The 27,981-nt window shown below is 39.4% G+C and overlaps 4 protein-coding genes across 4 annotated transcripts; 3 read left to right on the top strand and 1 right to left on the bottom strand.

The window, feature by feature from the left end:
- Window positions 1-622: 622 nt before the first annotated feature.
- LOC144659905 (uncharacterized) lies at window positions 623-5,260 on the top strand. Its single transcript, XM_078520427.1, has 3 exons — window positions 623-732; window positions 2,756-3,121; window positions 4,204-5,260. The coding sequence occupies exons 1-3, from the start codon at window positions 663-665 to the stop codon at window positions 4,716-4,718; spliced, it is 951 nt and encodes a 316-aa protein (XP_078376553.1). The 5' UTR covers window positions 623-662; the 3' UTR covers window positions 4,719-5,260.
- A 1,086-nt stretch (window positions 5,261-6,346) lies between these two features.
- On the top strand, window positions 6,347-11,349 carry LOC144659378 (uncharacterized). Its single transcript, XM_078519787.1, has 3 exons — window positions 6,347-6,486; window positions 8,843-9,655; window positions 10,060-11,349. The coding sequence occupies exons 1-3, from the start codon at window positions 6,417-6,419 to the stop codon at window positions 10,800-10,802; spliced, it is 1,626 nt and encodes a 541-aa protein (XP_078375913.1). The 5' UTR covers window positions 6,347-6,416; the 3' UTR covers window positions 10,803-11,349.
- Window positions 11,350-12,523: 1,174 nt separating this feature from the next.
- LOC144660002 (uncharacterized) lies at window positions 12,524-15,446 on the top strand. The gene is made up of 3 exons (XM_078520543.1): window positions 12,524-12,639; window positions 14,289-14,414; window positions 15,002-15,446. Exons 1-3 carry the CDS (start codon window positions 12,570-12,572, stop codon window positions 15,259-15,261), a joined length of 456 nt encoding a protein of 151 aa, XP_078376669.1. The 5' UTR covers window positions 12,524-12,569; the 3' UTR covers window positions 15,262-15,446.
- A 45-nt stretch (window positions 15,447-15,491) lies between these two features.
- On the bottom strand, window positions 15,492-24,282 carry LOC144660001 (uncharacterized). The gene is made up of 9 exons (XM_078520542.1): window positions 24,265-24,282; window positions 23,064-23,130; window positions 21,933-22,013; window positions 20,803-20,842; window positions 19,742-20,062; window positions 17,818-18,042; window positions 16,828-16,998; window positions 16,212-16,376; window positions 15,492-15,636 (listed from the first exon to the last, which is right to left on the bottom strand). The coding sequence occupies exons 2-8, from the start codon at window positions 23,067-23,069 to the stop codon at window positions 16,228-16,230; spliced, it is 993 nt and encodes a 330-aa protein (XP_078376668.1). The 5' UTR covers window positions 23,070-23,130; window positions 24,265-24,282; the 3' UTR covers window positions 15,492-15,636; window positions 16,212-16,227.
- Between the last annotated feature and the right edge of the window lie 3,699 nt (window positions 24,283-27,981).

The raw sequence follows: 27,981 nt of genomic DNA, 5'->3' as shown, positions 1-27,981 counted from the left end.
GAATCTCTGTTCGCGGGGTATTGCTCGCGCGGAGGCATGAAGCGCACGAATCATTTTCGCGCATTTTGAGTGAGAGTTGGCAGAGTCCTCTGAGCTAACCGCGAGGGAAACAATATATGGGTGATGGCTGCACCCAGGCTAGAAAAACGTAACGCGTACATTATGAAAAAGGTTTAAAAACCTTTTCACGGCTGAGAACTAAGAAAACATTAACAAAATTTTTGATTGAAATTGTTCACGACGGCTGAAAAAACAGATATTTGCAAGACAATAGCCCTTCTTTACAGTCCATTCATCCTGTCCAATTGGCCGATTGATTAGAGACGACATTTATTTATTGATCTTTTTGGCAAATGGGTCAAAATCATTAAACCCAGACAAAAATGAATTTCAATATTCTAAAGTAGTGTGAGTTGTGAGAATTTTAAGGGATATAAAAATGCTAAATACCGATGGTCTTTGGCATATACTGTATACTTTAACATAATCATAAAAGACATCTTTATATCACGTGTATTGCTTCTTATTTACTCGTTAATCCGATATCTGGGCAAGGTCGGTCCTTTTAAGTAAATATCGCGTTTCATTCCTTGGTTACGTCATATCAACCGTCATTAGCAGATTACAGTCGAGTCGACCGCGGGAGCGCATCACGATATAAAATGTCTCAAAAAATTTTATATCTCCTTCTCTCCGTTTTTGCCGCTCTCGAGACTGTCTCTGGGACCACGGGTAAGTGTAATTATTGTTTTATCGTACAATACTTAAAAGGCTTGTTATTTTTTGCTTGATTTAATCAGACGGCTAGTTCGCTCTTCACAGTGCGGCGACATTATATCTGATTCGATTTTAGATAAATGGCATTCGGTGAAAAATCGATGCCATTTCAGTCTAGATTGCTAGTTTCTTGACTAATTTCCAGCTGTATTGGGAGTTAAATTAGCTCTTCACTGTTCTTTTAAAGCTTAGGTCTGTTTTTACTACCTTCATTTTCGTGCATACCGTCACAAATTTGTTTATATGACCTTCAGTTTGAATGCGCGCCTTGTGGATTGTCCACGTCAGAAACTTTTAATTGATAGGAATGTGTTAATCGGTCCCGCGATTCACAAAATTTTCGTGTTTATTGCTTCATTTAAGTTAAAGCGTGAACCTCTTCTCTGAAATGCTGGAAATAAACTATCGATATGTACAGATTTCCATACACACAATGAAACATTTCCTCTGTAGTGCTAAATATGTTTTACTCGGTTTCGAGGGTATCAGTTACCCTTCGTTCCCTGCAGCCCTGACCTTAGAGTTGAATAATTAACAGTTGTGTTGTTTCCTCCCGGAAAGAAAAGAACAACGATTCCTGGCCTTTGTGACGCCGAAAGTTGTAATGGCGCTCAGTTTTCGCACCGCGCTAAGTTGTTCTGAACGGACGGATTTTGAGCAAGGCAATGTGAACGATTACGTGATTGAATTTAGAACGACGTGCATACGTAAACTTATGATGCCCGAGCATAGTAATTTCTAACAAAACTAGAACATGTTTCTGTTATAGTTTTTCACTGATCTCAACATGTCTTGTGACTTTTTAAAGTGACACGCATGACATAATCTCCTCCACAGCCGATCTTTGGGATGTCACGCAACGCTATTACGCTAACCCCCAAAAACGGCTGCGAAGGAGACAACTCATGACAATGCCACTTAAAGTCTATGCACAAAAGCGTAATTCTTTCCTGCATCGGCTACTTGTAGTCTCACGTACATAGTGATGTGAACTCTTTGAGGTAATTCAAAATGCTTGGCATTATGTCACGCAATCAGTTGATGAAAACGTCACGCCAACCATTTGGTCAGAAAGAGTTTTACGTCACCGAGCAAAGCGAGGCAGAAAGAACAAAGCATTTCTACTTGTAACCAGTCAGGACATGCTGTTTTCCTGCTATGCTGTAGAGTATTACTAATGGCGTAGAAGGTCGTCACCTCTTTATAAAAACTTAAGATTCTCTAAATATTTTTGCCACTTTTTTTTATAGTGCAGAATCCGTAAGTTGTTTCTGGAAATATTCATTAACAACGTCCTAAGGGGAAGTCCCAACAAGTCCATGATGTGACAACAGTTTTAAATCGAGTTCTTAATTTTGTCTTATTCCTGATTAGAAAAACCTGAAACACTCAGGCAGTCCAATTGCACTTGGACTGCAAAATAGTCCTATTTTAGCGCGAACCTGACTTAAAGGAGCTACGTCACGGGCAACGTATCTTGAAAAAATGGCAAGTGTTTTTAAGTTTGTCATTCGTAATCCGTCTTAATCTTCGTCCGTCGAAACCATCCTCGTTTATTTTTGGCCTTTTATTTCTCCGTTGGTGTTTTTCTATCTTAGAAAACTATTATTTTGAGGCTTCCTTCAATTTGAAAGTAAAAAGAAAAATGTCTTAAAATACCGTGACATAGCTTCTTTAAGTCCAGCCCAAAATGGCCTAAAGAAAGTGTGTGGTGCTGAAGATAATGCTCGATGGCTCTGGAGGATAGGATTAGTTCCGATTTATTTTTTTGGAAAAAAAGAGGAACTTCCTTTGCATTTTTGGTTTGTTTTTAATCTTTTTTTGAGCTTGTAGACAATCTATATAGAACTAATCTGTTCATAGCTGAGTGAAATGTTTCTGAGAAGAAGCTTTATTAGGAAGATACCTTGAAAAGACAAGTCATAATGTAAAAACGGTGTCTTTCAAATATTAGAGACATTTTATTTTTTTCAAATAGTAACTACAACAAGTCTAAGTCTGACGACGGTTTTGCCTTCTCCTGGTCCGACCAGCAGTCTGCCACCTACGGCGACACCAGTTCCTTCCTCGTCAACGCCCACTGTGGAGTCCAGTCAATCCACTACTTCATCTGGTCAGACCACCAGTCAATCTTTATCGGTATTTGATGCCATCACGTCAAAACCGTCTGTGAAATCCAGTGAAACAGCTTCTTCAGTTCAATTCACAAATGCTACATCTTCGTCAGCACCTCTCCCCGTTACGCCCTCTCCGTCAAACTCCACAACTGACATTTTGTCGTCTTCGACTTCGTTTTCTTCGTCAGTTGTAAAAGTTTCACCCGCATCATCTATACAAGGAACAGGTATGTGTACGTGGATTTCCTTTGCAAATTAACATATTCACTGAGACCCCGGGGTAGCACTAATCTGTGGTGGATTACCGTAGGGTCCCAGGTAGACCTCAGCTCCCTTTCTGTTGATTGAATGTAAGGCAGTACAGGGCCAAAAAGTTTGCGTTCCCTTTTGAGCACGAAAAGTAACATCTTTGTCACCATCTAAACTCAGTACCCTCCTCGCTTATGAGCAAACACATCTGGATCCTTCATTGCCCTCCTGAATAGCGATCGTCACCAATCAGTAGTTACACAAGCACTATTTCTCCCCCCCCCCCCCCCTTCCTTGTCCAGATCTCTTCCCTTCCCCTCGACTAAGTGGACGTGTACCAATTTAAGTTTTTAGCCGCGGAAAAACTCTATTCTTAGTGTGACGTCTACATGAGAAATCCACGCATTGTGTCTCTGATTAGCTAGTGTTTTGTTTTTGCAAAAATAAAAATTTGGTGAGATTGTGTTACAGTATTGTCAGGAGTTAAAATAATAGCGCGTTAGGATTTACCTCTGCGCAAGATAATATTTTGACTGAACTTCCACTTCGTAGTTTTAGTTTCAAGTAAGAAGATGGATCAAAAACTCGAGAGATTGTTTCATCACATTTCCAAACACCTCGAAGGTCTCTCAAAATACTCCGCTGTGCGTGGTATTTTCAACTCTCTTCTTCGACTCTTCTCGGTGTTTTGAAGTGAGATGAAACACTCTCGATCGAGTGTTTGATATATTTCTTACTTACAAATAAATGCTGGCTAGTCTCAGAAAAAAACAATAATAATAAATCCCACTCTTTTGGTGTGTTCAAAAATGTGTGGATGTAATGCATCCGAACTCCTTCCAAAATTAAAACGAAGACTTAACCGAAAGCTGATCAAACAGAAGAATGACCAACGAAGGATATCAAATAATTTAAACAGCTCCGAAACGTTCATTGGCAATACCCGATCCGCCTGTATTTTCTTTCTAGACCGTTGCTGCGCTAATCAGTCGTAAGAAATAAAATTTGCTGAGTTTAAATAATAACTGCCTTTTGTAATCGATGCATTTTGTTTTGTTAGCGTCTGTAGCTGTCCAACCCACAAAACAAACAACAACAACCACATCTGGTGCTGGCGATAAAGGAAAAAGTATTGGAGGACTGGAAATAGTGGGAATCGTTCTTGTTGCCATTCTTGGTCTCCTGGTAGCAGCCTTTGGCATTTACTTTTTCTTCTTCCGGAAGAAGATGTATCCAGAATACTGGAGTGAGCTGGTGGAATCGCCCGCACCATCTGAGCCAGCGGCAGCAGCGCAGACAGCATTCCCGGAAGTTGGAATAACTCACCAGGCTTTTGTTGGGGACGCTGAAAGTCCGACAAACGTCACAGCTCCCGAAACGGAAGTAAAGGCCCCTGAACCGGAAGTAAAGGCCGTGGAACCGGAAGTAAAGGCTGCTGATCTAGAAGTAAAGGCTGCTGAACCGGAAGTAAAGGTTGCTGAGCCGGAGGCAAATGTTTCTGAACCGGAAGTAAAGTCTGAGGTCAAAGAAAACGAAGCAGCTGAAGAGAATTTCTCTGAAGATAGTGCATTGTAAGCACAGGCCTAGTTATCGTACACGCCCTTTTGTCAGCACACGAATTCTCTGGTTTCAAGCGTTTGGAGAACTTAACTTTATGTAAGACTACCATGCAAGAGTTTTGAAGAGGAACTAAAAACTGAATTCTCGTTAAAGCAACCAACATAAGATGGTACTTTTGTTTATGTATAAAAATTTTGACCAGTGTACAAGCCATTGCGTAGCCTGCAAGAAGGCTCACGTTGGAGTGAGCCGAGTTTTGAGTGAGCCGAGTTCACACTGCCAAACCGGAAACAAGGTCGCTTTAACAAGCCCGCTGAAGAAGCTAGCTCTCTCGCAGATAAGGCCCCTGCTGTTAAGTCATAAGCGATTTCAGATTGCGAAGAAAAAAGAAGTCCGCGTTTAATCCGACCGATTTTCCCCTCAACGGTCCCTCCTCATGTCATTTGTTTTTACCCACAATTTCGGCCCACGAGCAGGCCAAATTTATACCGTTTAAGTTGCAGCTTTTTTTTATTTTCTTTACAATATCGTATTTCCTGTATAACAAGAAATAAAGAAATTGTCAAGGAGAAAGGTATGCTCGGCATATTTTTTACACGAGTCCGGCAGTTTTCACTATTTCGAGGAATTTCGAAGTATGAGAAAGGATCGATAAAATAGTATACTATTCTGCACTGCAACAATTATTGCATCGCATTAAGTTTGGATTAGGATTGGGGATAAAATTCGGCCCTCACCAAGAATCATCTATACTTCAGTGATCAAGGAACCATTATTGGGCTCTATATCCCCCAATACTCAAATCCACACAAAGAGACCATTGATGGTCTCCTCTTGAAGCCAAGTCACACAACACACAACAAAGCGCCTACATTGCCTCAAAAGCTCCTCAAACGTCATCACGGTTAGACTTCGTCAATCCCAAACGTCAATGGCTCTTCTACCCCAAAACTTATGTCCAAACAAGGAGACCATTGATAGACACCTGCTGACACCCAAGCCTTACTCCTTGCTGAAACCCGAAATCAAATGCTCAAAAAAGGAAAATGTGCAAACCGCAATAGACACCGAAACCGGAAAACCGCGGTTTTTTGATGCGAAAACCGAAAAACCGATCTAAAAATCAGCTAAATCCGCAAAACTGAAAATCCCAAAGCCACCCTCGTATCGATCTTTGAACAGTGAAAATTAGAACCTTATCTTTAAAGTACTTTTCTGAATTGTTTTTTTTTTTTTACATATTTTTATCGTTTGACCGCGGTCGAGACCAGGATAAGTACTGTCCGCTTTTTAAAAATAACATCTTCGATTTTATAACAAGTGTTCACTCGAATCTCGCTCATTCCGAACTGAAAAGTCCCTTCAATCCTTCCAAAAAAATATATGCAGTGGAGAAGGCGGAATAGTTCTCATTTGTTTTTGATATGTTTATATCCTTGTTTTAGTTTCCTTTTGAAAAAGATCAATGGTAATTTGAAAAGGCAAAATATGTTGCCCATTCGGCAAGAGTTTCACAGTTTTTTCGTCCTCCGGAAGTTTGCTTCATCTTAAAAATAAACAATGCTGTGATGCGTGAACTGATGACATCACAAAGGCTTCAAGGTATAAAATAACACATTTTATTTTCCGAGTGCACAAGTCATTTCAGCCAGTTCAGACTCCAGTATTGTCTGATGTTGTGAGCATTACAGAGTGCCCCAATTACAATACAAGATGTCTTCAAATTTTCTGTATCTCTTTCTGTGCCTGTTTGTCGCGGCCGAGATTAGTTCTTCGATTACAGGTAAGAGTAAGTTTTATTTCAGGAACAATACATTCAATAAAAGCTTGTATCAATTCTAGTAACACCATACATCAGCTTACACAAACTGTTATGATGTCATGCATTTTTCACTACGGAAACTGAAGTAGTATTTGCAGAATACCTGCCGCCTAAAAATCATTCTTGATCTGGGTTGGATAGGCCGTATCCATGTTAAATACAGAACGACGTACATATATAACTTACTTTTTATCCGGAGAGATTTTCTATGTGTATTGTAAAACGGTGTACTGAAATCTGGATACCCGGGAACGCTATTTTAATATTTTATATCTCCTTTTTTTGTTTGTTTCGGTGTCGAGATTGCCTCTCGACCACGAGTAAGTGCATAAACGTAATTCTTAATTCAGGGCCACCCAACGGATCATTTAGGTGAATGTCTGTTCGGAAAGCCCTGTTTTCTCCTGCGATTTTCTTTGTGAAATGTCACCTCGAACCTCGATGTGGGAAATATAAAACCTACTGTTTTGGGTACGGAAAAACGCCAGCTACGATTTTCGGAACGGTATAACAGCGCTCGCATATTCGGGTAATGAGATTTTGTACTCTAAAGGTTTCTGTCACTTTAGTCTTCAGCTAGAAAATCCGAGAAGATTTAACCTTGTTAATTTAATCAAATAACCCTTTTATGGCCCTTGCTAAACGATACGGGAAAACGAAACAATGACATTCCAAGACTTTTGACTGAATTTTCTCTTTGGGTGCTCCTGTAAGTTATCGAACGATACTTTTAGAGTTTGTTATTTTTTGTTAGTTTTGTTCAGAGCTTTTTCTCTCTTCTTCGACATTTCAGATAATGGAATGCGATAAGCCATCGAATGCCATTTTAGTCTAAGCAGTTTCTAAGTTGGCTAATTTTCAGCTCTGTCTGATAATAGGATCATCGATACATGTTTATATGACCTTCAATTGAATGCGTGCATTAGTCAGGAACTTTTCATAGAAACCGAATTGGTTCGTCGCGTTCCGACAAAATTTAGTATTTTTTGCTTTAATTCATTTAACATCTAAAAACCTCTTTCATAAACATTCATTAGCTTTGTGCGAAGTATGTTTTCTTCTGTTTCGAGGCTTCGTCCGGTTACCTTTTAATCTCTTGCAAGTTGCCATGGATTACAACGGATTACAGTTTTTTTTCTCCCGAAAAGAAAAGAACAGAATAAACTTTGTGACGCCGTAAGTTGCCATAGCGATCAGTTTTCCCGTGCGCTAAAAAGATTTGAACAATGCGGATGATTACTGGATGTACAGTTATAAAGCGAGTGAAGCGACAAGTAAGCTGTTTGCAATTCAAGGAGTGGCGGAGTTGGGAACGAGGGTTGCACTTCCTCGTGCCAAGAGTTATTTTCTCTTGCTCGTGCTCAAGACATACCTTCTCGCTTTACTTACTACCGCTAAAGCTTAGGAAGCTTACGGTCCCCACAAAATGAGGAAACATTGTAGCGGAAAGTGTTATTTCCTAGAATGATTTCTTGTCGCTCTGCGGATTGCGGAAGCACACTGTTCCTGAAAAAACTCGGAAACAGTTTTTGCTTCTCGCTCAAACGGGGAAATATTTAAGTAAACGATGTTTGCACATGCTTGTCTTAACGGTTTCCGAATGTTTTCTCGTTTGCGAGGGCCTTGAATGGGCACTATCAAGAAGATGTTTCTGCTTTTTGGCCAAAACGTGGCTAAGTTTATGACTCAGCTTCTTCGCTCATGCATACACGAGATGCGCCTAGAGCACCAAGAGAAAGTCATAAAGTGAATATTTGAGAAGAGAGCGAATCTTTTTCGATTCACTCTCCAGTTCATTTTCTTACTAATTTTAACTTCTAAAAATTCTTAGCCTACGAGGTGTCCTACGTTGGGAATACGACTGACGTGAGAACGAGACGTTCTTGCCACTTCACTTCGTGCTATAAAAACGCGTCCTACCCCACATTGCCTAAAGGAAGTGTTTGGATCTGACCATAAAGATCAAGGGCCCTGGGGAATAGGTTGGGTTTCCACCTGCTTCTCACTTTCTCACTTTCTTTTTTTTATGAGAACAAGAAATTTCCTTTACAGTATTTGTTTGTTTTTTCTTTCTGAGTTTGTAGACAGTTTATATGGAGTTATTTTGCTCCAGAAGTTTGTCTTAGAAGAGGCTTTTTTTCTAGTAGTAATAAAAAATCAACTTTATTTAAAGAGGGTAAACACGTGACAGTTAAAACTGAAAAACCAGTGGCCCTCTTCTAATAAAGATACCTGGAAAAGACAAGTCATATGAACCGTGTTTACTGCAAAAACGTTGTCTTTCAAATACCAAAGACATTTTCTTCTTTTCAAACAGTAACTACAACAAGTCTAAGTCTGTCGACGGATTTGCCTTTTCCTGGTCAGACCAGCAGTCTACCATCTACGGCGACACCAGTTCCTTCCTCGTCAACGCCCACTGTGGAGTCAAGTCAGACCACTGCTTTATCTGGTCAGACCAGCAGTCTGCCACCTACGGCGACACCAGATCCTTCCTCGTCAACGCCCACTGTGGAGTCAAGTCAGACCACTGCTTCATCTGGTCAGACCAGCAGTCTGCCACCTACGGCGACACCAGTTCCTTCCTCGTCAACGCCCACTGTGGAGTCAAGTCAGACCACTGCTTCATCTGGTCAGACCAGCAGTCTGCCACCTACGGCGACACCGGTTCCTTCCTCGTCAACGCCCACTGTGGAGTCAAGTCAGACCACTGCTTCATCTGGTCAGACCAGCAGTCTGCCACCTACGGCGACACCGGTTCCTTCCTCGTCAACGCCCACTGTGGAGTCAAGTCAGACCACTGCTTCATCTGGTCAGACCAGCAGTCTGCCACCTACGGCGACACCAGTTCCTTCCTCGTCAACGCGCGCTGTGGAGTCAAGTCAGTCCACTTCTTCTTCAGTTCAGACCAGTAGTCTACCATATACAGGGGCACTTGATCTCACCACGTCAACGCCGTCTGTAAAAACCAGCGAATCAGCTTCTTCAGTTCAATCCACAGATACTACATCTTCGTCAACACCTCTCCCCGTTTCGCCCTCGGCCAGTCGCAGTGCATCCCCGTCTTCTTCATCTTCGTTTTCTTCATCAGTTGTAAAAGTTTTACCCACACCATCTGTCCCAAGAAGAGGTATGTGTATGAGGATTAAACATAATCCCTGAGACCCAGTAGTAGTACTCTAAAGTGGCGGATCCAGAGTAGAGTCCCAGGTAGACCCCTTCTCTCTTTCTGTTGTTTGAATGTAAGGCAGAGAGGAAAGGGCCGAAAAATTTTGCGCTCCATTTCGTGCTTAAAAGCACGATATTTTTCCCTCCCTTTTGAACACGAAACGTCATATCTTTCCCCCTTCCCTTTCCAGCTATATTTCTTACCTTTTAAATGGTTAATGGTTTTTGCACCAACATAATTAAATGTCTACTAACGGTGCTAGCATTTACAAGTGTGTTTAGAAAAAAATAACTAGGGAGCATGGTTTCAATCCATGCTGTTAAATGATAACTGCCTTTTGTAATCGATGCGATTTTTGTCTGTAGTAATTCGACCCACATCACAAGCAAGTTCATCGAATGGGAAAACTATCGGAGCACTAGAAATAGTGGGATTTGTTCTCGTTTTCATCCTTGGCCTCCTGATAGGAGCCTTCGTCGTTTACTACTTCCTCGTCTGGCGGAGACGTGTCAATGCAGAAGCCCGTAGTGAGTTGAAGATGGAAGTATTACCGTCATCTGGACAAGTGGCAGGAGCACAAACGAAAGAACCGGAAGCTGGCGTTACTCACGAAGCATTTGTTGGCGACTCCGAGCCGGAAGTAAAGGCTGTTCAGCCGGATGTAAAGGTTGCTCAGCCGGAAGAACCAGAAGCTGGCATAACTCACCAGGCAATGGTTTGCGACTCTGTACCGGAAGTAAAGGTTATTCAGCCGGAAGTAAAGGTTGCTCAGCCGGAAGAACCAGAAGCTGGCATAACTCACCAGGCAATGGTTGGCGACTCTGTGCCGGAAGTAAAGGTTGTTCAGCCGGAAGTAAAGGTTGCTCAGCCGGAAGGACCAGAAACTGGCATAACTTACCAGGCATTGGTTGGCGACTCTGTGCCGGAAGTAAAGGTTGCTCAGCCGGAAGGACCAGAAGCTGGCATAACTCACCAGGCATTTGTTGGCGACGCTGAGCCGGAAGTAAAGGTTGTTCAGACTGAAGAAAAGTCTGATGTCAGGGAAAACGAAGAAGCTGCCGGGAACGCTGGTTCTCCTGAAGATATTGCTTTGTTAGCAGAGAACTAATAACCAAGGAAGCTCTTTTGTTAACACGCAAATTCTCTTAACTGTTGTCAGTACCTTTCATAGTGTTAGTAAGGAGAGTATTGACTGTTTAAGATTTCTCTGAAAGGGTTATATCTACTGAAAGGAACTGAAAACTTGATTTGTAGGAAAGGAGCAGGCATTGACAAGATACTCATTTTTTCTATATTTTAGATGTAAAAATTATAACTAGTGTAAAGCTAGGTGAAACAATATAACCTAACCTGTGAAGAGGTTCATTTTAAGGTGTCTCGATAGTTCAGACATACAGCAGCATATATTTTTATCCCTGTATGTTTTTATGCTATCAAACTCAGTTTGTGGTGGAAAGGAAAATCTTGATGTCAGCTTAGGTTATACCGGACGGCTTTTTCTCTTTCTCCGTTTTGCTTGTTTTCTCCACCATGTTGAGAGCTTGAAACAGGCTAATTTTACACCTATTCCGCTGCAATTGTTTTATATTCTATTTACTATGTTTACAGTGTTGTAGTTACTATGACAGGAAAGAATTAAAAAAAAAATCGCAAAGAGTAGGATCGGATACATGTTCATATTTTTGATCACCTAGAAGGTTTTGAGTCCCAGCGTGGCCATATACTCGCGATTCCGAGGAGGAGGGAGAAATTTTGGCTAAAAAAATAGGGAGGAGGGAGAAATTTTGGCTAAAAAAAATAGGGAGGAGGGAGAAATTTGCGAAAAAAGTAGGGAGGAGGGAGATTTACCCTCCTATCCCTCCATCTCTTTATAGGCGTCACATGAATACACATCTTGGTTCGCTATTATCATGTTATCGCAGCTGTTTCCCGGCTTCACGTTATCGACCTAGCATTTTATAAACACCGTGAACTGCTCAGGTGATAATGTATTTAAAAAGGCGCAACCGAGAAGGCGAGACAACTTTACGGATGGACCAGTATTTTCTTGGAGTAAGGGGGAGGGGGGTATGGATACATATAGTGTTTGCAAACAATTTATTTTGTCTTCCTAGGCCCTGCAAGCAACTTTTTAAAATCTTTTTCATACCCCCCCCCCCCCACCCCCTCCAAAAACATAATGGTCCGTCCAGTTTGGTGTCTCTCCCCAGTCTCACTCTAAGGTTTGACATTGGATGCAGACCTCTCGTTCGAAGACCGAGCGCATTCGCAAAAATGCGACTGTTTTGCAGCCTAGAATGTTTTCTATTCTCCTCTTAGTGATCTCTTTCTTTTCTCGGAAGAGGGCAATGCTCACGTGTAAAAATTTCTGCACATTTGGCAACGTACACGATAACTCGTGCAGAGTTAGCTTCACTTTTAAAACTCAGGTACCCTTGTACAGGTCTGTTCTATCAAATGTATTTTTAAAATGATGTTCTATACCGTAATCCCGTTTATCAGTCCCCCCTCCCCCCGCTTATAAGCCCCCTGGTTATAGGCCCATCTACCTGAAACAAAAAAAAAAAAAATACATCCGGTTATAAGCTCCCCCGGATATAGTACTGAACAGGGATATTATGACGTTTTAACTAAAAAACTTATTTCGATCAACACTGGCTCGTTTTGAAAGTTTTTTTTTTCGCCTATAAGCCCCCTGGATATATGCCCCTCCGTTTACAAGCCTGCCCAAAACCCTTACGAAGCTGTATAAGCCCAGGGTTTATAACTTAATTTGACGTCATAATGAATCGAAGTATTAAATATGCGTATTTTTTTTTCGGGTGCACGGGTCATTTCAACTAGGTACTACGGAGCGCTACAGAGCTAATCTGAAATGTCTCCAAATTTTCTATATCTTCTCTTCTGGTTTTGTGTCTCCGTGGAAATCACATCTTCAACCACAGGTAAGTGTAAATCTTATTTCCTGGAACGATGCATTTTTAAAATAAAAGCTTGTAGTCTCTTTGTATTGTCGATTGCAGCTGAGATTTCAAACGGGAGAGCCGTACTGCAAATTAAAAACAGTCCACTTGAAAATTGTTCCAGTAAGAGTCTTGATACGTAGATTTCCACGCTTTAAATATAAAACAAGGTATATTTCAGAGTTTTCTTTAATTTTTAATGAATATATATTACTGAAAGCGGTATACATATATTATTTATTGTCTGCGGATACCCGGAAACGAGGTTGGAAAAATACAATATGTCACTTTGAAATTCCCATTTTATATTTGGAATGAATTTGCTATTAGCTATTCAGTTCGATAATATTCGTATTCTCGACTGTTTATCCTCAATTTCTCGTATTCACAACCCCCAGAACACTTTGTTTGAATGGCGATGATTTTGTGCACGCGTACGGAAACATTTGGTTTCCGGGGCCATAATGTTTTCATCACTCAATGCTTTTTGGTTCATTTTAAGGGAATGTGATAGAAATGAGATAATGGTATATGCGAAGCTCGGTGAAATAATGATAAGGTGCATGTGAATCGGCTATGTTAGGAGCTTATGACAATCGAAAAAAATCCAGAATCCCTAAAAGGGTGGAATCTGATCAATAAGATGACCTCCTGCAGGGAAGACAAAGGCTTGAACCTTATCCGAGGAACTCTAGATTTAGGATCGAACCCTATTGCACCGGCGGCCCTCTAGGCCTTTCTCGATTATGCTAGTATAACTGGCATTTAATGCTACTAGAAATTCTCGCATAAAGCCAAAAAAATGCTAAAATAATGCCTGATTTCTTTAAAAAATGCCACATAAATTCCAAAGAATGCTTTGTTTTATTTCAAACAAAACGTACAAACTCTTACATTATATGCTCATATCAACAACAGGTGATACTTAATAATTGTTTGTTTATAAAAATAAGAAATAAAAAAACATATTAATTTTTTTGAAGTAACACAACACAAGTACACAAGTAACACAACGCACAAACAGTCGAAACAGACAGAAAACAATCAAATTAAGTAATCAAAACTGTGAAACTTTTGGATTATTTATCCTTCTGAGTTCTGAGTGCTGAAATCTGTGATCATGAAAAATGACAGAAAATGCTAGCAATTCTTTTTCAAGAAAAAACGAAAAAAAAATTGCTCGTTTTCCCAAAAAATTATTAATAATTATGCTAGCATAATCGAGAAAGGCCTACCCCCCTCTACGTTTCTGAATAGCCCAGTGTTTAACATGTTATCATTTCATATTTCACCGAGCTTCACGTTTACCATCATTCCATTTTACACTAGTGTGAGTAAACAGGAATGTTTCTGTTTGCGAAGTCATTTCTTGCCGGCCGTACTTGAGAGATTTTGGATCATGCTGATACACTCAGTTGCACTAGAGGTAAAAAAAAAAAAACGCCCAGTGCATGAAATGAATTACGTCCAGTGAATGTCATTTGTTGCGCTGGACGTAATTTTCAAATAGTTTCAGAACATACAGGCTGTTTCTTCGCAGAATGGAAATACAAAGAGATAAAGATATTGATTAATTTGCTTTAATTTAAAAAAAAAATCAGCTAGAGACATTCATTTTTGTTTTTAAGCAGTTGTTACAACAAGCCTTTCCTTGTCAACCCACAGTGTAGAGTCAAGTCAATCCACTGCTTCTTCAGCTCAGACAAGCATTCGTGCATCCGTGTCATCCTCACCCACGTCTTCCGTCCAAGGAACAGGTGCGATATCTTTTGAAAGTAAACCTTATATTTAGTTATTTTCTTATTTTTTGGTGGGGGGGGGGGGGGGTGGGTGGGTGAAGAGTCAATTTCCCTACAGGTGTCCGATTTTCAAATCCCAGGGATCGAAATCACCAAATAGCTCATCATTACCGGCGTTTAATTTGACTCCGATTTCTGTAGTATAAAGCTACCAGGAGTATTGCTATGCCCCCCGGATGGGATGCTAGTCTTATAAAGTTTACTCCTGACTGACTCAACCCTTTTATAGGTCTTTAGTTGAATAGAGGGCGTTTAGAAGACCATGCCAGCAGTCTTTTTTTAATAGAAGTTTTTGTTTCTTGCTTGCTTGAACTTAAATTTTGTTACTTATTTAGCCAGGATGCAGGAATGGCATTGAATGCAAGTAATCTTGAAGGCCGGCAATAAACACGACACATTATTTAATTACAGAAAATAAAGGAATTCTTGAGTCAAAAGTTACTTGAAATGGCGACTGTTAATTATTCATCTTAAATACCTGTTGCAGCAGAACGCTATCCTGACACTATCTTGACTAAATTACATAACTTTTCTACTTTCTTTAGAGAAAATAGTTGGATTGGTCGTTGCATACCTTGTCGCCTTGGTAACAGTCGTGGCCATTTTATTCCTCATTTCCCGGATGCAGATGAATCCGACGAAAGGTCCTGATGGAGACGTCAGCACCATCTGGGCAGCGGCAGCAGCACAAACGGCAGGACCGGAAGTTGGCATAACTCACCAGGCATTTGTTGGAGACTCTGCCAATCCAATAAACGTTAATCTTGAACCAGAAAATGCAGGTTTTACGGATACTGCATTTTAATCACAGGACAAATGACCTTCCTGGTGTACAGATTTCAACACACGAATTCTCTCTAATGGTGTCAGGAGAGTTCATAACGTTATTAGTATAGTAGTGCATGATAGAATACCTAAGACGGGCATGTCTAATTCTAACTAAACTATTTCGAGCCACCTTAAAGTACTATATCTTCATTGTTTTTTTTTTTCGTAGTGATTTACCCAAACCAAGAAAACCGTGGAAACCATACAAACAGTGAAAAGTCAATTTATTGCATTTAAGTTCAATAAAGATATCAAAGTTTACAACCACGAAATCACAAGTGCAATAAATCTGCGTTAACAGCAATGTTGACTCCTTGCCCAAGCGTCTTTTCCTGTAATACATCTTGAAATCCTGCAATCATGGAAACAGATCCGTTAAAAAGGAGGAAATAAACATATCTTACTTACAGTTAATAGGGATATCCTCGGACGCTTCTATTTATGATTTTTGCCAAAATAAACGTATTATTTTTTGTCTAAATTGAGGGTCTCAAGGGGGTGGTGGCTTTTATGGTTAACGGTTAAAATTTTGGCTTTTTTACGGCTAACGTTTAATTTTTTTTTCATTATGGTTTACCGAAGTTAAAAAATAGTTTCCATTGTTTTTAAAAGTTAAAAATTAATTTCTATTACTAAAAAGCATATTTTAGGCCTCAGGGCCATTTATTCTGGTACGATGAAGTAAACTATTCTCTATTATTTAAAATTTTCTGACCGATTTTAACGGTTGACATATTTTACGGCTAACGGTTAAAATTATCCAATTTTTACGCCTAACGGCTAAATTTTTGGCCGTTTTACGGCTATCGGTTAACTCCATTGAGACCCTCTTAATTTGAAAATGCGGTGGAATTTTAATTAATATAGCCGTTTTCGTCGAGGGAGAATATAAAATACTTCTTCCTCCTCTCTTGTTGATCTACTTACTATAGTCACGTGGCATTTATTGCTCCATCTCATGATACTCTTCGCCATCAAACTGTTCGTCGCGTGATGTTACGTCATGCCTCTTGCGAAATGGGAAAGGTGGGACGACTGCGGTTGTCGTCAACTGGATCGTAAAAACTGGTCTTGTGGTTGGCGGTTTGGATGCTGTGCAGAGTTCAAGTCAATAACAGAGTAATAATATTCTAATAAATTGAATAATCAATCATTAAACTGATTGGATAATTACAATTTGTGAAATAGCCGTAAGGACTTGCTAAACACGCGCAAAATATTTTATACTCGGTTTTACGCGCATCCGAGGAGGACAAATTGCAGTCTAAAACTATGAGCTGCACCTTTCACGAATCTTATCATTAGTTATTCTCTTTTAATTTTTTTAGGTCGAATTTGGTTGAAAATATATATGGCTACTTCAGCGAAATTTTTTGCAAACTTCTTCTGAAAACTGAAAGCCGCGCGTTCGCTTGCTTTGAGTAGCCTTAGCTTCTTTCTTTGTTTTTGGTTAATTAAACATTACAAGAAACTATTTCTGAGATTCACAATTCATAGGTCTCGCAGACCCAGTTGCATTATTTGTTGTATCATTAATACTCACTTGTAATACATTTGGGGCAACACTTTCCAGGGACTGGTTCAGTGATGCCGGGACATTTACAACACGATATGCGGTCTGAACACTGAACATGTTCACCATTACAAGAGCACTCATGGCAGCCAACGGAACTTAAATGTTTAACCCAAGGATCCGCATTTGTTATACAGGCTTCTAAAATATGGAAAAAAAATAAAAAACAGAAGGATTCTGCTTGTAATCTAGATAGTGAACGAAGGAATTTTTACATGGGCCAAGTGTTTATGCTGGTGCACAAACGCTTTACTCAGGTGCCGCCACTGTTCGAGCATGCTAAAATAAAACAAAAACATTTTGAGGTTTTATTTTTCGACCACACGACGATTTTTAACTGACTTGGTCGAATACAACATAAGCCGTATTGGGTAAACCTTCGTTAAAGCACTCGTAGAGTTTCCGATGTGTATTAACCAATCAAAAACTAGCGAGTGCCCGACTCACGAGTATCCCGGCCGACAACAATCACGTCAGCACGACGCAATGAAAATACGTTCGTGTTGCTAAGCAACTTCGCTGACGAAAATCGCGGGCTCGGTCAATTTTCAGAGACGGGATCCAGTCCTACCCCTGGGGACATTTTAATCCCTTCGCTATATGCCACCATTTTTAGAATAGACTCTAATCTCGTCTCCAGACCCGGTTGTCTCTCTTAGCCCGTGGGGCCTTTGCATGAGGAAAAGGTGGCTCTGGGGACACGTGATTTGATTGGCTAGATTTCAACAACCAATAAAATCAACCGTTTTAAAATCACTTCGTTGTAAAATAGATGTAAAATCTAGCCAGTCAAATGATGTGTCTCCAGAGCTTCCTTTTTCTGGTGCAAAGCCTCCGCCGGCTAAAAGAGACAGGCAGCTCTGACGGGAATGAGGTATCACTCGTAAGCGGACAAAGTATGGCTTCTTATCGACCAAAATCGTTTCTTGATCTTATATCGTTGTTTATTTGTTTTCTTACCGCAGCGAGGGCAACATACTCCTTCTTGTCCAGTTATCCAATTGTCGCAGACTTCTGGTGGAAAATCCCTTAAACCGATGTCACAATACGTAAACAAACAGTCGGTAATACTTCCAGAAGAACATCGACAGCTGGTACACGCAGCATCCTCGATGGGAGAAGTCACGTTATGGAAAACGATTTCGTCTCCATCGTGGTATACCTTGTTGTTGGCACTGCACGTGCCTATAAACGAAGAGGACAACATCTAATAATTAGATGCAGAAGATGTGTTTAAGCAAGACAGACGTAAGCCAAAGAAAGGAAGGGAAGGAAAAGGTGCAAAAACTGACAAAGTTTTAAAACACAACCTCGTTACCAGGGCATTTCCCTTGGTATCAATGGAAAAGCCCTGGGAACGCAGTCGGTTAAAACAGATTAAAATCCCTTTATCATTACGATTTATATCTTTTTATACCGGCTATGACTCTTTTTCTCTTACGAAATTTCAAACAATCCATCGCTGTTCATCTGTGATCAACGACGAACGGATCTGTGAAAGGTTGATTTCTACACATCAAGCTAGACACGTCATTTTCACGTGCTTGCATATGTGATTTTAACTGGCTTTAGGGGAGTAAAAATTGTGAAAAAGCGAGGAAATATCTGGAGGGCTTGCGTATACAAAACAAAGTACAGCAAGGTTCAAGTTTTTCCTTCACAAAAACTGTTTGCCTATCACTTGAAGCCAGACAAACTGACGTCAGACACGCATGATATAAATTAGCCATGTTCAAAACGAGCAGGGGACTGGGTACGAAAATTAGTAACTCAACCAAATTTGAGAGTTATTGTTTTAAACGCAAAGGCATGGAACTCTTTTAAAAATCGTTAAAATAAGAGAGCTTAGTATGGCTGGATGGACAGCTGTCCCTCCAATCCATACTAAGCTCTCTTATTTTAGCAATTTCTAAAAGTGAACCATACCTATGCGTTTAAACCAATAACTCTCAAATTTGGTTGAGTTACTATTTTTTGGATGCTCTTTCAGATGACAGGCCCAGTTTTTCAGTGCAATCGATATTGAATATTCGTACCCAGACCCCTGCTCGTTTTGAACATGGCTAATAGACTGTATATAGACTGTATACGTTCTGTATTCTGTGGTTCAATTTCACCCTAAATACAAATTGGTATTTTCCTTTGTTCTAGTATGGTAAACAACGGAAAGAAACAAGGAAAGTACTAAATTGAACCAAGGGTAAAACTAAACCACAACATATATAGCACGAGCTGAGGTGATAGTTGGTGAGGCCGCAGGCCGAAACAACTACGTATACTAGGTTGTACAGTAGATTTTCGTATTTGCATTAGTATACTACCAATACAGCTAATTCGAGAAAGGTTGTCGGAAAATAGCACAAAAGTGCATGCAAAAAGACCGAAAGGTGGTCTGGGTATTCACTTGAATTTTACATATTGGCCTAGAGGAAATGTGCAAGCAAAGTTTGTAGTTTTGCACGTGAAGATTTTTTTCCTCTTAGGAGGCCTTTTTCTGTAGCTTTGCTTTTACTGTTGCGTGTCTTGGAGTTTCATAAACATAACATAACATAACTTTATTATTTCTATAGCGCAAAATCCATGCATCTATGATCTAATGCGCTGTACATTTCCAACTGAGTTTCAAAAATGCTTCTAAAATTCAGCGTGGCTAAAATTACCTTGTTTCTACAAGAAAGCGTGCAAATTCGCGTTTGTCATGTCGCCATCTTATTAGTAACTATCCAGCATGTGCAGTAGCTCTCAACTTCACCCATACTACCTTTCGGTCTTGTCGTGTGCACCTTTGTGCTATTTCCCAACAACCTTTCTCGAATTAGCTGTATATATTATATGTTATGTATATTATACCGTTATAATTCAACTGATCAGTTGTCCCTTTTACCTGGATTTTGGCTTTGGCTTCTTCTATAAATGAAGATGGATCTTTTTGAACCGACATCGTTTTTGCATTTTTTCGGATTCAGTTTCTTAATAGCAGCGTCCGGCTTCCATTGCTTCTCGTTTCCTTTTCGGCAAATAATGCTTTTCTTAATCTTCTGGATTCCAATGATTTCATAGTTGTTTTCCTTGGCTTCTGGAATGCATTGATCGAATGGCGTTGCCGACGTGACTCTAGTCTTCTTGTAGGATTCTTTACCGAAGATTTTCAGCTTCCTCAGTTTCTTTAAACTGTAACATCCCACAGGCTTATAATTCTCAAAGACTAAACACAAGAGAAAGGCATTAGATGTTAAGGTGGTGGCAAACGAGGATACAATGTTGCATATACTGTTTGTTGCGAACACAAATGTTTCCCCATTTGCCCGCAAATTTTGTATCCGAGATACAAAAAGTGTTTTTGATTTTTGTTAGAAACATTTTGTGTCCGCAACCAATTTTTCCCAGCTTGCATTGCGCGGCACGGACACCGATGCAGGTTCAAGAAACGTCACATGCAACAATGTATCTTAGTTCGCCACCACCTTTAGAGAAGTAATATCTATCGGATTTATTAAATTTAATAGTAAAATCATGATGTGACGTGCGACCTCGCAGATTCATATGGCAAGTCAGACTTATTTTCGGGGTTTAGTATTAAGGAAACGTTCAAGGTGGAGCCAAGGGTTAGCCCTGGGGGTTAAAAGTCACTTTACTTTTCGATAAAAGTTGACTGAGATATCGTTTCGTGTGTAAGAACACCTTAATTTGACCATCTTTTCAGTTTTCCCATCTCCTACAAACTTTGAGCTGTCCAGCATCCCCACCCCACAACTCCCACCCCCACCCCACCCAGGCTGTCCCATCAGTGCTGACGCATGCATGACTCAAGTTGAAAATGTTTTTCAACATAGCCATAGGCGGCATGTTACTGCACCAAAGGGAACTCTGCCCCTGTATTTTGGCCACATTGTCCAACATGTTTGTGACAAAATGTTCAATTTGAATTTATCAGAAGATGCTTACCTGCTCTTTCTAACTTTTCGCCATCTAAGTTCCTCAACTCCTTGAGTAAATTAGGAACAAGGATGAAAGTTGTTAAACACGTGAAATACTGTTGCTATTCCCTATATAAAATTACGAGGGTGGGACTATATATGATGATGATGATGATGATGATGATGATGATGATGATGATGGTGGTGGTAATCAAGTTGTATTGTTTGATGGGAGGGTGTTAATTATTGCAAAATGTTTATTATAAATGTTGTGGAGGAAGGGGCTATTATCGGAAGGAAGCTCAATCGAAAAGAAGTTAAATTTAACGATGCGTATGATAGAAATTCGTAACGGCCGCCAAAAGAGGCTGCGTTGAGCGCCTGGATCCGGTCAGTTCGAAAGCAGGTTAACTTAATCCAGTTTTAAGAGTAACTCTGGGTTTGAATTTCTCTTGTATATGTTAAACGTTTCTTATGTTTTGTTGAATTTGAATAAGTCAAAGCCAATTTTAAGATACATAAAAATATGTACACTAAAGCTCGTTATAAAAAGTTAATCATGTAATCATGCTTTGAACAACACGCCGACCGGTTAGCTCAGTTGGTAGAGCACCGGTCTACCGGGCGGGAGGTCTCGGGTTCGAGTCCCAGACCGGACCAACACTCAGGGTCTTAAAATAACTGAGGAGAATATGCTACCTTTGCAATGACATCTGCAAATGGTTTGACATTCTAGTCTTCTCGGAAAAGGACGATAAACCGTAGGCCCCGTATCCTGCGTCTTCAGTGTTATGGTCAGCAGGGGACGTAAAAGAACCCACACTTTATCGTAAAGATTAGGGCATGGAGTTCCCAGTATTGTGTCTGGTCTTGAAATGCTCGGTTTCATAAGCATTACTTGCTAGAGGCCTAACACCCTTCATAATATCGAGGGTAAATAAGTTTCAGTTTCAGGGTTAGCTCGAGATGTAGAATCAATGTCGAGATACGTGACCCCATGTCAATTCGCTGTCAGTCTTTCTTATTGCTTTTGCTAGTGCCTGTTAGTTTCAGTTTTTGAAAAGGAACTTATTTATTTTTATACAAACCTAACCTGCGATCAGGCGTTATTTTAAAGTCTGATCGCAGGTTAATACAAACTTTGAATCATTCTCGTACCTCGAGTCTTCGTCCCTTCTGCGCAGAATTGCCCGATACTGCGCATGTCACCAAGAAAACAACGCTGGCCACTGAAACTACCTGAATTGAATGAAATGATTATCGGTCACATAACTATATTCTAAGAACCTTTATCATTTTGTCACCGGTTATAAGAAAATAAAACAATTTATCTAATTGTAAGGTATTTAGCACCACTGTGCTCATTGTGGACACTTAAAAAAATACAAAAATTTGGTGGGAGGCTGACCACTCTGTTATATAGAAAGCGTGGACGAGTTGAATTCGGGACTACCGAACACAAATCCATCTAGTGGAAGGGAGGAGGATTTGAACCCAGGACCTTCAGATTACAAGTCCACCTCCCTAATCACTAGCCAACGCGGCCTCCACTAGGCTTTGGTAGATTGTGCCCGACAAAAAAGCATATTATGCTTTTAGCAGTGCTCATATTTTTTAGAAATTATGCCAAAATTATGCTACTTTTTGAAAGTTATGCTCTCTGACACCGCAATTATGCTACTTAGATTTTAAGGAAAATAAAGATCACCAGTAGCATAATTCTATCAATTATAACTTCAATGAACATTATATAGTCCACCTTCCAGTCTTACAGTCTTTAGCATCGCAAATACGCATGTGCGCACCTCGAAAAGCCAAACGGGTAACAAATGATAATCAACCGTTTCTGGGTTTTGAATCCGGGTCAGAAAGTTACTTGTATATACTTGTTTTAGACGCCATCCAGGCAAAGCCCTCGGTTCAGTTTAAAGACAACTATGCATTAAAATTTTTTAAAAATTTTAAAAAATAAAAAAATAAAAAATAAACTCTCAGAAATGCACAGGATGACCTGGAGTCTACCGGACCATATTTTACCATGGGCCTTAGCACAGGCCTCAGTATTTCCCAAAATAATACAGAAATAAAATACAAACTGAATTATTCTAGAACTATAATGTTTTTTTTTTTTTCAACGCATTAAAGCTCGGATTATGCTAGCAGTGCTAAACTGAAATAAAATTGCAACAAATTCTTCCAGAACTAAACTACAGAATCTTACTTAGGCAGTGAGCCAACGAAATGTTTTTATGTATTTAATTTGTTACGTTTCTGTTACGTTAGACTTACTTTCATTCTCACTGCAACAAATCAATGTCCAACCTAATTTCTGATAATTTCGTCTTATTTGATCACCCTGAAATAGAAAAGATTTTTTTTCATAAAAGGCAACTTATCATATCTTTTGTTCAAGATCATTAACATGTAAGAAAAGATAAAATCATTAACATGCGAGTCACTCGGACTCACCTCTGTTAAATAACAACAAAGACTCAAAATTGGACGGATGACAGTTCAAAACATAGCATTTAGTCGAGGGATAGTTGGTTAAATTTTCATCCACTACTCAGTATCATGTGCCAGCCACGGACGATTAAATTTTGATTCATTGCACCCTTCACTATTAATCCTATTGAGACCCTTTTTAACGGTTGACGATAAAATTGAAATGACTTTGATTGAATTGTTGTTTAACGTTTTATTTCATGATTTTTTAACACATACGACCTCCGTTAACGCTTCAATATTTACCTTAACGGTTGAATTTATATCCATAGAAACCTTAAAATAATAGTTAAAGAAAGGTAGAAGATAGCTAGAAAATCAAAAATGTAACTTGAAGTACACAAAAAGGGACAAGAATGGCTGAGATTTTGACGGGGAAGATTGTTACGACAAACTCGAAAAAACTTGAGCTATAACTGAAATGTAGTGTTAGAATACCCTCATAATAAATTCTGCGGAATAGCTTGCCATATGCATGAGAATGACATTTTAACATTTACAACATAAGTTTTAGATTTAAATTAGACGGCGCCACAAACGACAATGCCTTACACTTTATCATATATAAATAAAATCACTGTAATACACTCTTATGTTTTTCAGCCATTCGCTTATCAGTAACCGAAAACATCACATGATTACAACACTCCGACCTGCTTAGTAAATACAGGATTTATTAACGAGAATTAACCTACATCTTACCGAGGATAACATTTCGAGAACTAATCTTGCAATTGTGAAACCTGAATTTTACATCTATTCGGAAGGGCACCACTTGGGCAAGCTTAGTCGATGTTTTGAAATTTTCATTGATTTGCTTACCGACATGACAATCCATTTATCACCTTTGAGTGGCTAATTTGTGTTGGTAAGCGAAGAGGACTTTTCACACTTATTTGTATTCTTTTGTCTCCTCTATCAGAAAATTGTTTGTTTAAGTTAACTTAGTGTAAAAAAGTAAAAACTATATATTTAACTACCATACCTGTTGTGAGCAGCTGTTTTGAAAGCAGACTGCAGAACGGTTCTGTCTGACAAATAAGATATTTAAATAACTTTTACGACACAAACAAATTCTTGTTAAAACCATAAAACAGCCATAGGAACTATATGAATATAAAAACATGAAAATTTAGGCAGATCTCTACGAAAAACGACACACGATTTGCATTTTGAGACAGTTAAGTCATCTAGAAAGTAATAGTCCAAAAATGAGCAACGGCAAAATTAATTAAGCTCTGTACAATCCTAATGCGAAAATGCATTGGGTGGGTGGGCGGGGAAGCAAAACCAGGAGGAGTTGTGTAACGAGCAAGCAACTATCTAAAGGTGAAACGCAAACCACGATGCCTACAGGTTCAGTTGGGCAATTAATCCCTAAAGGCTGGTTCTCATATGATCGCCCCGAATTTTTTTCTGATCATCATTGAAAAAAGTTTTACGTGGATGAGTTGATCGTGTATCGAGCCATCTTTTTTTGCAAGTGTTATTTATATCTTTATTTTATAAATTACGGGATAATTTGGAACCTGAATGACTAATTTCTTCTTTCCATTCAGCTAAGAACCTCTCTTTTATGTGAGATCAAATACTTACCTGTCAAATTGTGACTGGTTGCAACAGAATAAAGCAATTTAAACCTATGTTGTTTACACAGAAGTTCCCTTTACATAATGAAAGTGAATTTAAGGTGCTGCCGCCTTATTCTGTTTCGTTAATTGTTTGACCGGAGGTTTGAATTCAACATGATCGGTTCAGAGCGCTGGCATTTTGCTCTCGTATCATTAGTCATATTTGCATCGATCGTTTGCAAATACTGAGACGATCGCAGGCGATCGAAGCGATTGGAAGCGATCAGGGGGTTCTCATATGATTGCCCCGATCGTCTGGTATATGCAAAGTGCCCGGTCAAAGCCTAGGTCCAAAAGAATTATTTTGGCGTTAAAGTCAAGAAACGAGTTACAAAAACCTCGTGCGTGCGTCGGAATAAAATTCAATATTCATGAAAGTAAAAAAAAATATAGGGTTTATCAAACAAGATAATAATTCATGATCTTTTCTTTGTTCCCGCATATGAATATTCGGTTTAAGGTGGCTTAGTACAGTTTTGAGAGGGAAAATCAGTCCAATTTTTATCTCTCTTGTACAATCTCCAGAAATGTTTTATCCTTCTCGTATTACTGTTTGTTACATCCTATAGCCATCATATGCGACATTTGGAAAATAAAAATGCTAATAAACAGCTAAAACTAGTAGTAATCAGAGATTAGGGGAGTGCGTTCGACCTATAGGTAAAAGAGACCCGGCAAGGTAGGCAGGCATTGGCAAAAACGATATGGTCGGCCTATTAGTAGTATGCCTTATACCAAAGTTAGTTAAAATGCATATATCTCACTATTGTACATGTGTGACGAGCCAAAAGAACATAGAATGAATGAAATAATATATAGATTTAGGCAAGCCTAAAAGCGGAGCTTCCCTTTAATTTATTTAATCTTTGCTGGAGTTACAGTTTATTCTCTCCTTTCTAAAGAATAGTAAATAATTTTACGATCCTCTTATCGTTTTGCTTTAATACAACTCATGGCCTAAAAATTAATTAAGAGTTTATTGTCTGCTTTCTAAGAATAGAAAATAGCAGGCATATTCCCGTCTTGCTTTTCTTCCTGTATTTGTCTTAACATCGGCGTACGGAAAAGGGTTGCTCAGTCACGTACGCAAATTTAAAACTTATCTTTTATTTCTTAACGTGTGCAAAATTTAAACAAATTTAAACGTACACTAAATCATCTCTATTCAGTGTAATTATTCAGTGTAAAAGTGGACTACACTAAAGCAAAAAAAAATGTTTGAACTACTTTAAAAAATATGAGTCAGTTTATATTTTTCACCTCGCGCTCGAGCCTGAGATGGGGTAAACATGTTTTTCAGAGCAAGTTTAGTTTAAATAAATTTATTAATTTTGTTCGAGCTTTTTGCTTTGTCGTCGTTTAGCACTTCAAAAAACGTCACTTATACTGTATGAATTTCTTCCGCCGAGAAAATGTAGGCTGAAAGTCGGAATAAACTCATAGCAATAAGAAATAAACTCTCACGGCAAGGGATTAGAATTCGACTTTATTGACGGCCAAAGAAAATCAACTTACGGCAATAGATAATCGGTTAATCCATAGCAAATAAAACCAACTCAGGGGAACAAAAAAATGAACTGACATGTAAGCGTAAGCTTAAATGTACTAAACATCACAGTTAAAGCGACTTAAAGGGGCAAAGTATATTGCTTAAGTTAAGGAAAGATCTAAACTTTACCGACACAGAATCTATCGAAACTGCGCTTAGAAAGTAAGCTTAAGTTTATAAACATCATGAAATTTTCTGTCATAAAATCAGGCTCAGCAATTCAGTACAGGTTGTTACCTTGCATCAGGTTCCTGTATCTTTCTTCAGCGGACTGGATCCATGCAGTGTTTAGCTTCGTTTTTACACGATCATTGATAAAGTTGTTGTATTCTTGATGTTGACGGCCGAAGATTCATCCGCAAACAACAGAAACTAGCAAACTGGACGTGCACAAGGAATATCATTCGCAATTATTCCGGGTCTCATCGTACACCTCTTTCTTTATCTACAATTTCACGGAATATAGGTGACTTTTGAGGACATCGTGCGAGAAATATTACGGTAAGAAAGTTCTCGATTCTCTGTCGCTCTTTTTTATATCCTCGGTTTCATTCAGCCTACACAGTGAACACCGCGCAACACATTTTCCCGCGTTTTCATAACATTACTTCATTTAGATCAAACTGAAACGTCCACATCATCCAGTCGATAGAAGATAACGTCAATTGCTCGTTTTACGGTTACGAAAAATGCGACCAGAGACCAATAAATTGAATTTAACCGTGTAGCGATCGAACGAGAGCCATCGAGCCATATTGTTTTTTTTGGCGTAAAGGCTTCGATACATAACACTCACACACGAAAAAAGACTAAAAAAAAAGAGCAGTTGGTTAATAAACCTCTCAGATATTTTGCTGTGTAGTATCGCTGTGTAATTTTACCCCTTGTGTACATTTTGTCTTGCCTTGCGAGCTTTATTTGCTGTTTGTAATTTCCTTACTTTTCTTTAGCCACGCGCGGGCAACGTCGTCCCCAGGCCTAATCCGTGCGTACGGGCGTACGTACGTACGGACGTAGGCGACTCCCAAAATTTCTCGGTTCGATAGGATACCATTTGCCTGCCTATGGATGCTCCGCTCGCGCGCCTTCGGCGCGTGGGAGCTCCGCTATTATCAGTACACAAAAATAATTATTTATTTCACTTGACTTGTTTTCGCTTGGCACTAAACGAGATTTAACCTTCCACAAACTTGTGGAAATAGTTTCACTTCGATTTAAAATTCCACAAAGTACTTTAAAATACAGACATAATTCACACAGTAATCCACTACTATCCAAGACCATCGTAGGCGATGGCAGAGAGTGGAAGTGATCAGGGAGTTCTTATATGATCGTCCCGATCGCATGGTATGAGCGAAGACCTACGAAATACAATTATTTTAGCCCTAGTTCCAGCACAATGACAGCCTTCAATGAAAGAGCAAAACTTGTGGCCTCCCGTCTTCCTAGTTATTGTAGTTTTACGGCGAAGAAGGGAAAGAGAAGCTAGAAGGACGCTCCAAGCGATCGTGATCGCCCCAAT

Source organism: Oculina patagonica, chromosome 7, assembly GCF_052425735.1.
Source record: "Oculina patagonica isolate OP01 chromosome 7, crgOcupat, whole genome shotgun sequence".
NCBI classification, from domain to species: Eukaryota; Metazoa; Cnidaria; class Anthozoa; order Scleractinia; family Oculinidae; genus Oculina; species Oculina patagonica.
The sequence above is the reverse complement of the archived record's forward strand: the minus strand, read 5'-3'. Positions and strand labels throughout refer to the sequence as shown.

Excerpts from the sequence above, each read along its gene's own strand:
- LOC144659905 (XM_078520427.1), top strand. The coding sequence starts at position 663 with ATGTCTCAAAAAATTTTATATCTCCTTCTCTCCGTTTTTGCCGCTCTC. Across the intron at positions 733-2,755 it reads GACTGTCTCTGGGACCACGG|TAACTACAACAAGTCTAAGT; the intron begins GTAAGTGTAATT and ends TTTTTCAAATAG. Across the intron at positions 3,122-4,203 it reads ATCATCTATACAAGGAACAG|CGTCTGTAGCTGTCCAACCC; the intron begins GTATGTGTACGT and ends TTGTTTTGTTAG.
- LOC144659378 (XM_078519787.1), top strand. The coding sequence starts at position 6,417 with ATGTCTTCAAATTTTCTGTATCTCTTTCTGTGCCTGTTTGTCGCGGCC. Across the intron at positions 6,487-8,842 it reads GATTAGTTCTTCGATTACAG|TAACTACAACAAGTCTAAGT; the intron begins GTAAGAGTAAGT and ends CTTTTCAAACAG. Across the intron at positions 9,656-10,059 it reads ACCATCTGTCCCAAGAAGAG|TAATTCGACCCACATCACAA; the intron begins GTATGTGTATGA and ends TTTTGTCTGTAG.
- LOC144660002 (XM_078520543.1), top strand. The coding sequence starts at position 12,570 with ATGTCTCCAAATTTTCTATATCTTCTCTTCTGGTTTTGTGTCTCCGTG. Across the intron at positions 12,640-14,288 it reads AATCACATCTTCAACCACAG|TTGTTACAACAAGCCTTTCC; the intron begins GTAAGTGTAAAT and ends GTTTTTAAGCAG. Across the intron at positions 14,415-15,001 it reads GTCTTCCGTCCAAGGAACAG|AGAAAATAGTTGGATTGGTC; the intron begins GTGCGATATCTT and ends TACTTTCTTTAG.
- LOC144660001 (XM_078520542.1), bottom strand. Across the intron at positions 20,843-21,932 it reads AGAAGGGACGAAGACTCGAG|GAGTTGAGGAACTTAGATGG; the intron begins GTACGAGAATGA and ends AATTTACTCAAG. Across the intron at positions 18,043-19,741 it reads AAGCCAAAGCCAAAATCCAG|GCACGTGCAGTGCCAACAAC; the intron begins GTAAAAGGGACA and ends CTTCGTTTATAG.